Source organism: Nomascus leucogenys, chromosome 10, assembly GCF_006542625.1.
Source record: "Nomascus leucogenys isolate Asia chromosome 10, Asia_NLE_v1, whole genome shotgun sequence".
Lineage (NCBI taxonomy): Eukaryota > Metazoa > Chordata > Mammalia > Primates > Hylobatidae > Nomascus > Nomascus leucogenys.
Window position 1 is genome coordinate 70,799,420 of NC_044390.1, and position 16,029 is coordinate 70,815,448.

The 16,029-nt window shown below is 45.2% G+C and overlaps 1 protein-coding gene across 1 annotated transcript in view; it reads left to right on the top strand.

Annotated features, from left to right (window-relative positions):
• Positions 1-16,029, top strand: part of STAB2 (stabilin 2) — a 187,983-nt gene that overhangs the window by 83,968 nt on the left and 87,986 nt on the right. Inside the window, exons 17-24 of the mRNA XM_030821934.1 lie at positions 31-111; positions 2,156-2,308; positions 5,615-5,677; positions 7,991-8,077; positions 8,886-8,972; positions 10,042-10,153; positions 13,244-13,424; positions 15,227-15,320. Of these exons, the coding sequence (XP_030677794.1) occupies positions 31-111; positions 2,156-2,308; positions 5,615-5,677; positions 7,991-8,077; positions 8,886-8,972; positions 10,042-10,153; positions 13,244-13,424; positions 15,227-15,320 (858 nt within the window). The remainder of the gene's footprint in view (positions 1-30; positions 112-2,155; positions 2,309-5,614; positions 5,678-7,990; positions 8,078-8,885; positions 8,973-10,041; positions 10,154-13,243; positions 13,425-15,226; positions 15,321-16,029) is intronic.

Consider the following 16,029-nt stretch of genomic DNA (forward strand, 5'->3'; position numbering starts at 1 on the left):
TCTCTGCCTTTTGTTCTCTTCTTATTGCAGCTTGAAGTGGCCACTCTCATCTCCACCCCTCACATCAGGAGCATGGCCAACCAGCTCATACAGTTCAACACCACCGACAACGTAAGTGAAAACTCAACCACTGCCAGCATCACTTGAACACATCTTTGCTCTGATAATGATTATTCATCAGGTTATCCTGCCTCTATGCTAACTCATGGGCTTAAAATCTTTATGATTATTTCATTCATTTGTTCACTTCTCTCAGCAAATATGTGCTGAGCAACTACACGTGTGAGAGTCTGCACTAGATGCTGAGAATAAAGGAGTGAAAAAGATAGACTTCTAGCCCAGCAGGGAAGGCAGACTTTAAATAACTCACTAGGCAATGAGTTATTTAATTACAATGGTTATGAATGCGCCCAAGAGGAAATTCAGGGGGCTGTGAGAGCACAGAACAGGAGGAGTCTGAGAGCGTCTTCAGGCCAGGAGGTCTTCAGTGAGGAGGTGATGGCCATGCTATGAATAAAGTGAAATTGGACAAGGATCAGTAGAAAAGAGTTCCAGACAAAAAAAAAGAGAGAGCATGTGCAAAGACCCTGAGGTCAGGGGAACACAATTTATTTTTAGAACTCCAAAGAAGGCTGCGTTATTCATCTAACTCCCTGGGGTTGCAATATGAACAAACATCCAGCAGCACGGGGTTGATTTAGAATCACTGTTGATGGTGATGATTATCTCATTCTTTCAACAAATATCTATTGAGTTCCTACTGTGCATCAGGCACTGTTCTAGGTCCTGAAGACAGACCAGTGAACAAACAGACAAAAGTCCCTGGTTGTATGGAAATTTCATTCTAGTAAATAGGGGATAGAAAATAAGTTGAGTGCATAAAATATATCATCTATTAGACAGCAGCAAGTGCTAAGGAGAAAAACAGCAAAGCAAGGAAGGGGGACAGAAGGTGGGGATGGAGCCAACATCTTAGATAAATACTCAAGAAGCCCTCATGGGGAAGAAACATCTGAACAAAACCTGAAGGAAATAGGGGAACAAGCAGTGTGAATATCCAGGGGACATTCCAGAGGGAACAGCAAGGGTGAAAAGCGCAGAGCAGAAAGGAGTATGCTGGGCTGTGTGAGGAACAGCAAGGCCAGTGGGGCTAGAGCAGAGGGAGCAAAAGGGAGAAGAGTAGGAAAGGAGGCTGGGCAAGAGAGAGAGGAGGAGAGTGGGGATCAGGTCACGCATGGCCTAAGAAGTCAGGGTAAGGATGCAGGTCTTACTTGGAATGAGAGGAGAAGCAGTTGGAGGATTTTGAACGGAGGAATGACATGATCAGGCATACATTTTGAGAGGCTGGTGAGGAGATTTGATTGCAATAATCTGGAGAATACTGATGGTAACTCAGACCAGGGTGGTAGCAGGGACATGGTGAGGAGTGGTTGAATTTTGAATGTATCTAGTTGGTGCAAAAATAATTGCAGTCTTGCAATTTTTAAAAAATTGCAAAAACTGTGATTATTTTTGCACCAACCTAATATTCTGAAAGTAGATAAAGCAGAATTTGCTGATGGGTTGGATGGGGGTGAAGACAGAGGAAGCCGGGATAACTCATGGAGTTTGACTTGAGCAACCAGAAGAATGAAGCTGTCATTAATACTGCAGGGGGTGGGTGGCAGGTTTATGAGGAAAGTGGAGATCAGAAATCTTTGCTAACTGGTTCATTTTCTGCTCCCTCCACTAACACATAAGCAAGAACTCATCTATTTGTTCACAGATGTATACCCAGATCCAAAGGCAGAGCATAAGTGAGGTAAATAAGTGTATTCAAATGAATGGATCCCTATTTCACCACAGAGAGGTCAAAGAATTTGCCCAAGGTCTCACAGCAAGTATATTGCAGAGCTTGAATAATTATAATTCGTACTTAGCCCTGCACCTGCAAGAACCATTTCTACAAAGGCATCCTTGTCTGGTGTTAGTCAAGAATTCACTGAACAGATTCAATCTTTCCCTGTCAGCCAAACCCTTATAATAGCAACCTACCCTCCAATGAAAAGTTAAGTGATGTTGAGGACTTTTTAGCAAAGTTGCCACCATTCAGTCTGCCTGAGGATCACTGGCAGTCCTGCAGTACAGAATTGGAGATGTCGTTTTTTCTTTCCAGGGACAGATTCTGGCAAATGATGTGGCAATGGAAGAAATTGAGATCACTGCCAAAAATGGCCGAATTTACACACTGACAGGAGTTCTCATTCCTCCCTCCATTGTCCCGATTCTGCCCCATCGATGTGATGAAACAAAGAGAGAGATGAAACTGGTAAGAAAACTAGGAAAATAAGTAAAGGCCCCAAACAGCCCCTCAGAGCAGACAGCATCCCACTCCTCACAATTCTGAGACAGGTGTCAAAGAAAGTTTGACTTCCAGAACCTTGTCCCCAAAGGGCTTCCGCCTTCATGAAGATGCAGGTGGGTCTGAAGTCCCACCTCATAAACTGTGAACCACAGTTCCTTGGGGAATTTCCACAATGATAGATGCTGCCCAGGAGTACTGGCTCCTCAGAGCTGCCATGATGAATTACCACAAACTGGGAGGCTTGCAACAACAGTAATTTATTCTCTCGCAATTCTGGAGGCCAGAAGTCTGAAATCAAGATAGCAGAGCCTTGCTCCCTCTGAAGGCTCTAGGGAAGAATCTTTCTTTCCTTGCCTCCTTCTGGATTCTGGGGGCTCCCAACAATTCTTGGCATTCCGTGGCTTGTAGCTGCAGGGGTCTCACTGTGTTGCCCAGTCGGGAAATGACAGGTGCACACCACCACACCTGGCTAATTTTTTTTCTTCTTTTTTATTGTAGAGATGGGGTTTCACCATCTTGCCCAAGCTGGTCTCAAACTCCTGGGCTTGAGCGATCCTCTCACCTCGGCCTCCCAAAGTGCTGGGATTACAGGCCTGAGCCACTGTGTCCCACCCACCTCTCCTCTTTTTATAAGGACATCAATCATTATATTTAGGGCCCACCCTAATTCAGCAGGACCTCATGTTAGCTTAACTAATTACATCTGCAAAGACCTTATTTCCCAACAAGATCACATTCTGAGGTTCCAGGGGACACACATTTTTGGAGAGAGATTATTTACCCACTATACCAGAGCTCCGGGATCCGATCAGGGTTTTCCAACCCAACCCCTGGGATTTAGGATCAGTCTCCTGCCTCTTCCTTCCCCTGTCCCTGTCATCTGGGACCACCTTACTTCAGGCTCACAGCTTTACTCTAAGAGGGACTTAAAATAGAATTTCTTCTCAGGTAGCTGCTCTGGCCTAGCCAATCAACCATCTTTCTGCAGTACTTTTCAAAAAACCAAACTTTCTGTTTCCCTATGAGCTTCTGTACCCTCTAGCCTTTCCTAATTCCATAGCAACTTTTCGGCTCAGCCAGTTTTTTTGTTTTTGTTTTTTTGTTTTGTTTTGTTTTGTTTTGTTTTGTTTTGTTTGAGACACAGTCTCGCTCTGTCGCCCAGGCTGGAGTGCAGTCGTGGGATCTCTGCTCACTGCAAGCTCTGCCTCCCGGGTTCACGCCATTCTCCTGCCTCAGCCCCCCAAGTAGCTGGGACTACAGGTGCCCGCCATCATGCCTGGCTAATTTTTTTGTATATTTAGTAGAGACGGGGTTTCACTGTGTTCGCCAGGATGGTCTCGATCTCCTGACCTCGTGATCCGCCTGCCTCAGCCTCCCAAAGTGCTGGGATTATAGACGTGAGCCACTGCACCCAGCCGGCTCAGCCAGTTTTAATCAAAGCACCTGAAATTCCAATACTGCTGTACATGCACTATTTCAGTTCCCATGGAAAACATAACCCCAAGTTTTAACAATAATAGGTCTGGGTCTTTCTTTTCAGGACACTTCAATAATACATTAGTGATTGCTCTCACAATATCCTTGGAACATGAGCATTAAACAAGGAAAAATGGTCTCATTTTATTTATTTATTGTTTTGTTTTACTGATTCCTCTTCTTGTTATGAAGGCTGGAAATAGCTGGCCAAGCACCTGGCACAGGATTGTGGCTGATTCTTTTAATTCTAGATATTTTAATTGATGTAATGACTCTGATATGATTTAGGCCATAGAGGACAGAGCTGATCCTCTGTGCCAGTCAGATGCCATCTGGAGAATTTGATTCCATGCTGAGAACCCCTTTTTAAGAGAAGCAGAAACATGGTCACTTTCCTAGCCAGTCCTCAGCAGTGATTTATGTTTGGTTCATTCTTTGGAAACAAGGACTGGGCAGGTTCATCACCTGTTCGATTTCAGATTATTCAAAAGCTTATTCTCCATCTCCCTAAAGAACAGAATCAAGGTGTGGGTTTGAGCTACAACCCAAAGAATTTTGGTTACATAAGGAAAAGAACTTCCTAATAGCTGCCTTAGAATGAACTCTTCCTTTACTATTTTCTCTAGGTTTAAAGTCGAATCTATTTGCTCTACATGGTTTAGAATGGTTTTTGTGTGGATTCATCAAAAGTCCAAATGCATTCTCTGGAAAGTATTTAAGACTAGCAAAGAGTAGAAGCAGCTGGTACCCTCTGGAAGTCTCAGTGTTTACCAGGCTGAATCCATAGCTGCCTTTGGCCATGTATGTTTGGATTTTAGAGGTTTAATAACAACACTCTGTACTAGTTATGGTCCCTGCAAGAAACAGAATCCATCTGAGATGATCCAAACAAAGAGATTCTGATGAAGGAGCTACTGCAGAGGTGTGGACAGGGCTAAGGAAACAAATAAGTTTTGCTGGAGCTTTGAAGGAGAAGCAGGAAACCACTGCTTCCCTAGGGACCAAAGAGCCCAGGGACAGGACATAGAGTTACCTGAACCCAGTGAGAGCAGGAAGCGTGGAAGAGGTGACTTCCATCAGGAGCTGTAGGGATGGTACCAAAGCAGAGAGGGAGCGGGGATGAAATCCTTGACCTTGTTGTCCTCCTACCCACCAAAATCCTGCTAGTGACTGGACATTGGCCAACACCAATCAGAAGCTGGCAAGGGAGCTTCAGAACATCCTTCACGGTCTACCTTCTGGGGCACAGAGCCAGATGGAGAAGGTCAGAGAGGATCTGGAGAAATGGGAGGCACAATCCCAATTGCATCACCCTGAACCAGTAGAGGAGAATCCAGGAGACTGAAAGGCAGAGATTCAGTGTTCGGCTATATTGCTGCTAAGCTAATTGGAGGACATGGCCTTAAGTCTGTAACCAAAGCTAATACTTCATCCCTAGCACAGGTGAATAACTGCAATGTCCCCCTCAGGGGCAGGTGCCTCCCTGCATGCAGAGAATTGATCAGAAGCTGGGAGCCCATGGACAGGATGGCTCTGAAAGAAGTAAAAAAGGGGGCTGCTCTGAGCAGGCTCAGTTTTCTCTCCTAAACCCCTCCCACCAGCCCCCACCCCCAGAGCTGACTTCACTCCTCCCCACAGTCGAGTCGGTGTGGGGAGGGTGTGGGTAGAGAGGCCAGGATCATGGGTCAGTGGGGTTTCCTTCTCAGGGAGGGAAGCATGAAACCAGCCACAGGACCATCGCCACTGCTCCCTCTCATAGGGACACCTGCACTGACCTCCTGTCTCCCCCTCCAGGGCACTTGTGTGAGCTGTTCTCTGGTGTACTGGAGCAGATGTCCTGCTAACTCGGAGCCCACAGTGAGTGTGACAGCTTCATGGAAGCACAGATCACCCAAGCAGCCCCAGTGGTGTGGCTTCTCAACCTATCTACCTTCCTTCTTTAGAAGATATTAATTGCAACTGGGGTAATGTAAGATGGGCTCTTAGCCTACTATATGGGGGATAGTAGAAAGCAATCCCACAGACCTGTGTTTGAATCCTTGTTCATTGACCCTAGAGAAGTCATTTAACCTTTTTACTCTTTCGTCATCTGTAAATGACAATAACAAAAAGACTCACATAGATAAAAACCCAAGCACAATATCTAAATCAAGAAGGCACTCAGTTCCGGTCTACTTTTTCCCTTCTGGGACTATAATATTATAGATGTCCACTTTTGAGTGGTACTGGCATAGTGTGCAGAACCATCTATAAACAAGTCCTAATATTTGTTCTTCCCAAGCACTCTTCTGCAGAGACATACAAGAAATAACAAGAAAATAATACTAGGATTATCAAAAGCTTCCAAGTTTAATTTAATTCTGTGCACATTTATTGAGGATTGATCATATGTCAGACATAGTGCTTGGTTCCAGAGGCATGAGGATGAATAAGAAATCATTTTATTTTGCTTTTATCTGAGAAGCGCCATCTAAAAAGGAAAACAGACAGTTGTGCAACGATCTATCATTCATATGCCAAGCACTCTATTGGTGGTAAAAAGCAAAGTGTTGTAAGGCAAAATTATGATAGAAATTTTTGCCTATAAATTTATCATAAGAAAGAACTTACCAACCAGAAGTGGCATTAAACACTAGAATAGATCACTAGGGAAGGTTATGAGCTCTTAAATATGATTCTATTGTGAAGTATTTAGTAAAGCAAACCATTAAAATTAAATAGGTGCAGGTGTTCAGATATTTATTTTGCTTAATGAAGCCATTACCTGTGAGTCCTTCAGGATGCTGTCAACCAGGGAATGTGAGAGGGAGGAGAAGAGGAAATTGTGTTGGATGGTGTCACAGTGATTGCTGTGTGCCAGACATTGTTCTAAATGCTTTATGCAGCAGCCCCATGAGGTGGGTATGTTATCACCATAACCAATGTATGATGGGGCACTAAGGCAAGGAAACATAAACTACCTTGTACAAGGTCACACAGCTGATGTGGCAGAACCATGATTTGTTCTGCATGTTTAATCACCATTCTATGATTGTCTCAGCCCAGGGAAAAGAAAGGAAAATTAGACACATGGGTAGGAGCCAAAAGAAGCCCTCAAATTACCCATCCTGGGAATCCTGTGACCCTACACCTGGTCAATTATCCTGAGATTCCCCGACAAAAGGACTGTAGTGCTCCTTCCTCAGTGACCTCAGAATTCCTTCATATAGCTAATATATTAGGATTTTATAGTCTAGGAAAGTCTCATTGCTCTCTTCTTGAGCAAGAGCCTAAGATGAAGGGGTAAGCTTGACATCAACAATTATCTAAAACAAAATTTGAACCAGAGACAAAGTTCTTATGACAAAACTTGAAATCAGCATTATTGTCTCATCAATATTTTCTTGATATTTTATAAATTAGGCAGCTGAGGTCCATAGAGGCTACATGACTGTGATCCTAAAGTCTGTACGTGATAAGACCCATTCTCCAGACCTTATGCTTACTATCAGTGTTTCTGGGAAAAAATGATTTAACCTGTCTGGGCCTCAGTTTCCTTATCTATAAAAAATGGCATGAAAAACATCCACATAGAATTGAAGATTCTATAGAATATAGAATTGAAGATGAACTCATCTGTACAATGCATCTGGCCCATAAAAGGTTCTCAGTAAACATCAGTTCTAGATAATTATGAGTGGGCATCGTTGGTTAGAGAATGGAAGAATGCATATAAATCTGCCCCACTCCTAAGAGAAAAACTCAGACTATCACCATTTTGTTTGGCAAACCTTTCAATGAAGTGTAGATAGACCCTTTGGGGGCTCCAAAATGTCTCTGTAGGAGATCTTAGGGATGGCTGTAGATCGGAAGGGGAGACTAGACCACATCCAGAATGAACAGAAAATATTTTCTGCTTAGAGACATCTGCTGTGGCATGGAAGAGGAAATAAAGACCTGTGGGCCATGGATGATGCAAACTCTGGCCTGTATTCCACCAACAAGGGAACAGACCTAAAAAAGAGTGTCCAAGCTCTGATGTAGTCCCAGGTCTGTTGGTGTGGTCCAGCACTCTCTCCTGACATCAGTGGTGAAATGGAAGTACAATAGCAAGTGTCTGCAGAGGGTGTGCAGTGCCTGGAGGACCTAAACATGCTGACTGACATGCTTTCCCTCCTTGGCTTTCTCCAGGCACTCTTCACACACAGATGTGTCTACAGTGGCAGGTTTGGGAGCCTGAAGAGTGGATGTGCCCGGTACTGCAATGCCACTGTGAAGGTGAGGAGTGCGTGGCCAAGGCCCAGTCTAGGCCAGTAGGGCTGGGCAGCTCCAGGGCTATGCTCTTGGGTCCTAGGATCCATGTGGTCACAGATGGCCCATGCTTGGTGTTGTCTTCCTGCAGAGGAATCAAAGGTAGATTCTTCATATGGTGGCCAAACTCTCCCCTTCCCTGCATCACAGCCTCCCATGGTTCCCTACCCTCTTAACACAGATCACACTCTTGACACTTCCCCACATGGCCCACCCTCTGCCTGTGGTTCTGACCTGCCTCTCACCCCCATTCCTACCTCAGAGCATGCACACTTGCCATTCCCTCCCTCCGAATGCTCTTCCAGATTTCCCTGAGGCTAACTCATCTTCAGTGTCTCCATTAACCAGCCCTGTCACCACCAATCTACAGTGGCTTCCCTAGCACCCACCTGACTTCTGGCCCTACCTGCCACCACTGGATGATAATACTGTTTTCCCAGTACTCACTGTTCTCTGAAATGATCTTGTTTTATATTTTTAAAATTCATACATCGACTCTTCCCCAACTTAGAACATTGGCGCCACAAGCATGAGCCTCCCTCTGTCCATTCGCACAGTGTTAGAGCCAGTCCAGCACCCAGGGGAGGGGCTCAGTAGAGTTGTGGTGACCAGATGACTGAGCACTAGCCATGCCATCAACTGCCAAAGAAAAGGGCAACCTCATAAGGAGAGGCGAATGTGGCTTAGTATAATAATGGAAATTAAAATGCATCCCCTTTGAGGAACTGGTGCTCTGCTTGGGGTTTCAAAGGGTAACACGCATTTTGTTTTTCAGATTCCAAAGTGCTGCAAAGGCTTCTATGGACCCGACTGCAACCAGTGTCCAGGAGGCTTCTCAAATCCATGCTCGGGAAATGGACAGGTGAATACTGAAGACTGGCCTTCCATAAGTCAAATCGAACAATAATTTTTAAAACTTCTAAACCAAAATATGATACAATGCCAGCTACTCTTCCCAGGAAGCAAAAGAAATGACCCCTTACTAAAAGAACAGCAGGTGTCTGCAGTAGAAGGAATCTGGGTCTGGGATGGGGGATGGGAGAGAGAGATTCCGGTAATGTTGCCTCTAGTCTCTGCTTCTCTATTGCGGGCGGCAGGACCTTGGGTAACTCAACAAGGATCTCTGGGCCTCACGTTCCTCCTGTGGGAGATATCAGGGTTGACCTGCATTGATCTTCAAGACTCCTTCCAGAACTAAGATTTTATGATAGTTAAAAAATAGCTCCGCCTCCTGATTGCTTTTTTGAACCTATGAGCAAAACCTAGTGAAATGCAACAGCCGAAACTTAACTCATCTAGCTTGGAGGCAAAAGTAGCTGTGGTTCATACAGGGAAATTATAGATCTGTGCATTTAATAAACCCGCCTCTAAAACATGGCTTTTTCAAGGGGAAAGTACAGCCATGAGTGGGGATACCATGCGGACGAGGAGAATAGGGAGAGGCCAGTACTAATGACTGCGGCCAGGGGTTAGAAAGGGCCCACACCCAACGCTGATGTCAATCAGCACACATATGACCTTGCCAGGGCTAGAGAGGTGGGAGGCAAATACGTTTACCACTGAAGAGAGGAAACACTGCAGTTTGGAGTCACAGAGCTGAGCAGGTGAGACTGTAAAGATAGGCTAGTCACCATTCTGGAGGCCCCTGTCTTATCACTTATCCCTTAAGCAGTATTGAAAGGTTCCCGATTCAGCAATGTGATGCCCCCTTGAGTGATTTTCCTTAAAGTTCTAAATCCTGGCTCGGGATTCCCAAGCTCGGCACTGCTTTAGCAGCCTCCCTGATATCACGTGACTCCACTTTCCACGAGGAGTCCCAGAGGGTCATGTTAAGTGGGATTTAATCTGAATTCAAAGAAGTCAGGCCATGAAATGAAAACACCTGAGAACTATGTGTGCTAATGGCCCACGGGCCCTGCCTTTGCTCCCAGTGTGCAGATAGCCTTGGCGGCAGCGGGACGTGCATTTGCGAGGAGGGCTTCCAAGGCTCCCAGTGTCAGTTCTGCTCTGATCCCAATAAATACGGACCTCGGTGTAACAAAAGTAAGTGGTGCTTCCAGAGCTTCCTTCCACTCCTAAGCAAGGTTCCCTCTCGCACTGCAGCAGGGTACTGGTGCAGGGCTGGTGTCTCAGGACCCCTTTGCTTGGGTTACGCCATCATCACAGAGCATTCATTAAGCTTTGGTTCTCAAACTGGAGCGTGTTGTCAGAGGGCTGATGCCTGAGCCCCACCTGCAGAGTTTCTGATTCAGTAGGCCCCAGTGGGTCTTCAGAATTTGCATTTCTAACAAGTTCCCAGGGGGCATTAACACTGCTGGTCTGGGAAGCACACTTTGAAGACCACTCTCCAAAGGTTTCTCCACATTCTTGAAGTGATAGTGGGTTCTATATCAAGAAACAGATTCAGGCCAGACACAGTGGCTCACACCTGTAATCCCAGCACTTTGGGAGGCTGAGGTGGGTGGATCACTTGAGGTCAAGAGTTTGAGAACAGCCTGACCAACATAGCAAAACCCCATCTCTACTAAAATTACAAAAATTAGCAGGGTGTGGTGGCAGGTGCCTGTAATCCCAGCTACTCTGGAGGCTGAGGCAGGAGAGTGGTTGAACTCAGGAGGCAGATGTTGCAGTGAGCCGAGATTGAGCCACTGCACTCCAGCCTGGGTGACAGTGAGATTCCGTCTCAAAAAAAAAAAGGATCAGATTCACTCCCTACCTTTCAGGCAGACCTCTTCCATCAGCTCCTTTATTTGCAAGGCCTGTGGCCTTGGGCAAGTTACTATACTTCTCTAGGCCTCAGTTTCTTCATCTGTAAAATGGGGATGATGAAAATAGCAAGTGTCTTTTAAAGTTAGTACAATTTATAAATAGAAACCGCTTGCCTTAAAACCATGCCTAGTACAAAACATGTGCCACAAATATTATTATCTCACTATTTTTATCTATTGTTGTTGCTGTTAGTCTAAGTACAGTGACATAAATATCAAGAAGCTTGTAGAACATGTAGAAAGTTCCACCACAATAGGCATTGAAAAAAATGAAGTTATGCAACCTCAGAAAATGCATTCTGTTCTTTAAAATGACATCCCGTGTATATTTCAATAAACATATGTATATTTTTGACATATATTTCTAAGCTAACAGCTCGTTGTGGAGTCAGACCAACCTGAAGTCCCCACACTCCAGCCTACCAACCGTCTGATCTCAGAAAATGGCTATTTCTTCACCTATAAAATGAAGATAACAGTGGTACCTACATTATAGGTTGCTGACAGGATTAAATTAGACCATAATTTCGGGCTTTTGGCACAGAGCTGACACTGAGCAAGTCATCAATAAGCAAAGCCGCTCCTCTTACTGTCGCTACTAACTCCACACATTTCCTATGAAACACACAACCCTTCCGCTCTCCTACCTTATTTGATCTTCACAAATAAGTCTCAGGATGGATAGGAAATCAGAGCACATCAGGGTTGAGGCTGCTGAACCATTTCCAATATTCTTTTTGCCAAATTAGATTTCCATATTAGAGGAAGAAAAAAATCTGGGTTTATCCCAAGGCCTGACAATGTTGGCATTTGTCTGAGGCCAGCCGGGCAGGACACCAAGGCTGGGATGGGGTGGTGGGCTTCCAGCTGTCACACCTCTCATTCCAGGGCTACGGCTGTGCACAGTCTCATACAGGGGTCTCGTTCCTTGCAAATTAAATGCTGACTTCCCTAAAATTGTATAACAATTCTTTTTTGCTTTAAGTCTGGCTGTGGTTTTCCAGCCCCGCTCACTTGTGGTGTTCTCTTTCCTGGATGATGGCTCCAAGCACCCACACAAATTCCTCTCCCATGGGTCCCTTCTGGGGCGAAACTCCAGATTCCTTTATTTCTGATCATTTTCCAAGCCCCCCCAATCCTTGCCAGGTGCCTTTGAAAATCTCCATGTCCTTCTTTCCACTTTCACCTGCATAAGAACCTGAGTCTGATGAGGCGGCCTGTGTTACAATTTTTAAATACCTACAATTGAAAGAAAATTCAGCAGCGAAGGTTTAAAATGGTAACAGTGATACAGAAATGCCAGTTCATAGAATGATCTATGGTGTTTACACAGTCACGAACAGAAATGGACTTTGAATCCTGGTTTAAGTTTCTGCCTGGGAATTCAGCAGCAAGTTGGGCAACTTGCTTCCTCTCTCTGGGCCTCAGCTTCCTCATCTGAAAAATGGGGGTTATAAAAGTACCTACCTTCTGGGCCTGGTGACTATTAATGAGATGGTGCATGTGGAAGGCTGACACAGTGCCTTGAATGAAGTCAGTGCCCAAATATTGCCTATTGGTTATCATTGGTTTGCTGTGATAGAGTGAAAAACAAACACATTAGCTACTCATCAGGAGCACTGCCAGCATGGGAGATCAATTCTGTTTATTCCAGAATATCTTCATGAAAGGTGAGAAATTTCCAGGCTAAACTCTCCAACCAGGAAGTAGTTGAAAATGGAGTTCCTTGGCCTCTTTCAAAACGTCACATCCTCTTCCCCACATCCCACACATTATATAGATAAAAAGGAGTTCTTTTTTCTTTCTTTTTTTTTTGTTTTGTTTTTGAGACAGCGTCTCACTCTGTTGACCAGGCTGGAGTACAGAGGTGCAGTCATAGCTCACTACAGCTTCAACCTCCCGGGCTCAAGTGATCTTCCCACCTCTCAGCCTCTCCAGTAACTGGGACCACAAGCACACACCATCATGCCTGGCTAATTTTTGTGTTTTTTGTAGAGACAGGGTTTCGCCATGTTGCCCAGGCTGGTCTCAAACTCCTGGGCTCAAGCAATCCTCCCACATCAGCCTCCCGGTGTGCTGGGATTACAGGCATGAGCCACCATGCTCAGCCTTAAAGGAGTTCTGAGACCAAGTTCTTCCCCTCCTGGGTGGGACAAGCAAGCTCTCCAGGGCTGTCCCAGTCACTCTGAGAACACTTGAGACTCCAAGAAATAGCCTGAGTCTTCCCCCAGCTCAGCCCCGACTCCGCTTTGACAAGAGTGAGTGGGGGGTGAGAGGAGGTGTTCCCTGTCCTCCAGGGTGCTCTGCCTCAGTGCTGGACTTGTCCCCAAGGCCTGGACGGATGTCCCTCCTCCTCCTCTTTCAGAATGCCTGTGCGTTCACGGAACATGCGATAACAGGATAGACAGCGACGGGGCCTGCCTCACCGGCACATGCAGAGACGGCTCTGCCGGGAGACTCTGTGATAAGCAGACCTCAGCCTGTGGGCCCTACGTGCAGTTCTGTCACATCCACGCCACCTGTGAATACAGCAATGGGACCGCCAGGTAGGTCTGTGAGGGGATGGCCCTTAATGACACTGAGTCACTGTGTTACCTGTAGACAGAGCCAACCTATATCTGAACTCTGAACTGAGGCCTGTCATCTCCAGCTGACAGTGTGGCATTTGTGAAAAGAACCTCGGTCTGAACTGGGTTTCAATTGCAGCACTCCCTTCTTTGAAACTTACCAGCTGTGTGACTGTGGGCAAGTTACTTAACCTCTCTGAACCTCACTTTCCTCAACAGAACAGTGAGGATGATGATAACTACTAAGCAGGGCAGTTGTGGAGATTAGCAGAACTGAATGCAAAATCACCTAGCACCAGGGCTAGCACATCAAAGATGTTCCATCATGGAAACAATAATTATTATCACCACATATGTGAACGAAATAAAGATTTGTCCACCAACTTTCCAACCTTTGAAGACACCTTTACTTTTTAAGACTGTTAATAATTGCTCCCCTGTTAAAGGCATCTTGCAGGAAATTGGGTCTTTAATCAATAGGTTGCCATTTGTTTCCTTAATATTGTCTAGCATTCCACAGTGGGTTTGAGGGGGAAAATGCCAGAGGAAATTTACCTCTCTGGAAATACCTAGCTCCAAGGCAGTAACTACCTAAAATATCCTGGGAAATGCAGAGGATGTCTGGAATTTTTGGTCCTCTTCTTGCACTGCTTTTCTTAATTTTTATTTACGTAGTTATTTGTTTTGGTCTGCCTCTCCCACTAGACTATAGGCTATATGAGACAAGAGACTGTCTCTTTTCCACAGTTGTACAATAGAAATGCCTTTTCCTAAGGAGTTAGGATCTATATCAGTGCATAAGGCAAAACCACATATAATCAAAATTACCCTGAAACCTTTGAAATCATCCACAGAGGACTGTCGGCATGGGTCTGTATGAACTATACTGCCTTAGGTAAATCAAACATTATTGGAACAGATCAACCTATTTCTTCATTTGGACACTAGATAATGTATTTTGTTCCTCTAGTAAACTTGATACATGAAACATATATTTTATTTTTGTAAGGCACGTATGACTGAATTTGCAGTAGGACCTGGGGGTACAATGTCCCCAGCATCTATCATAGGGCACTCAACAAATATTGGTTGAACAGATGAATGAATGGGCCACTTTAATAGTAAAGTATCATCACGGAACTTTTGAGAGGAGCATCTGGGAAAGGTAATGGGTCAAGAAACCAAGTCAGCTCACAGAAGAGGTACTTGAAAATACAGTGTTGGGGGAAAAAACCTCTGAGGGGCCAGAGAAGGGGAGAGGATAAGTCTCACCTGATTGTCATTTTCAAATATTGTAAGAGCTGTTGCATAGAAGACAGAGTAGAGCTCTTCTTTGCTGAACCAGAGGTAATAACTAGTATTGAGCAGGAATAGTTATAAAAAGGCAGGTTCTGGTAAAATAAAAGCAGAGACACTGTCAGGTGTTGAGATTTATGATCTGCAAGTGCTCTGCTAAACGCTAGGTGTGCATTCGCTCATTTAACCTTCAGCCTTGTGTGGGAGGTATTAGGCCCATTTTCCTCATGAATAAGATCTCTCAGTTGTTAAGGGACTCGTGCAGTGTCACACAACTGCTAAGAATTGGGCGGGCTTCATTTCCACCCAGGTGTATCTGATTGTAGACCCCAGAAGTACCCCGACCACATTTTAGCTCTGGCTTCCTCCACAGGAGCAAACGATGGAGCCATTTGGCCAGGAACTGGCTCATCTCTAGCTGGCTGGCTCTCTTCTGGGTCGTTGGTGCTTATTCTGGGGCTGATTTTGCACACTCTCCTTTGCAGTTGTATTTGCAAAGCAGGATATGAAGGAGACGGAACTGTATGTTCTGAGATGGACCCTTGCACAGGACTAACTCCAGGAGGCTGTAGCCGCAATGTGAGTACTGGTCTTCATTTCCACCCTGCCTGGTTTATTTTTTGAGACGGAGTCCCACTCTGTCACCCAGGCTGGAGTGCAGTGGCACAATCTTGGCTCACTGCAACCTCCGCCTCCCGGGTTCAAGTGATTCTCCTGCCTCAGCCCCCTGAATAGCTGGGATTACAGGCACATGCCACTACCCCTGGCTAATTTTTGTATTTTTAGTAGAGACGGGGTTTCACCATGTTGGTCAGGCTGGTCTCAAACTCCTGACATCGTGATCCGCCCGCCTCAGCCTCTCAAAGTGCTGGGATTATAGGCGTCAGCCACCATGCCCAGCCCTGCCTGGTTTCTCGTTGGCTTTCTTCAGTTGGTTGTTTGGGTTTTTTAGGAAATCCTGAGGAAAGACATTCCACAGGTCAGTGTCTGATCACTTTTCATATGCATGAAGCATTTGTGTTTAAACCTTGAATTTTTACTTTATTTTGAGACAGGGTCTCACTCTGTTACCCAGGCTGGAGCACAATGGTGCAATCATAGCTCACTGCAGCCTTGAACTCCTGGGCTCAAGTGATCATTTTACTGATAAGGAAACTGGGATCTGGGGGAGTCAAGTGACTAAGTTCTGTTGTTGGTAGGGGTGTAACCAGAACCTACCATTGCTTTCACTAATTCCCTTCACTTATTGCCACCTGACCCTAATCACCTTCATTCCTTACCTGTGGTT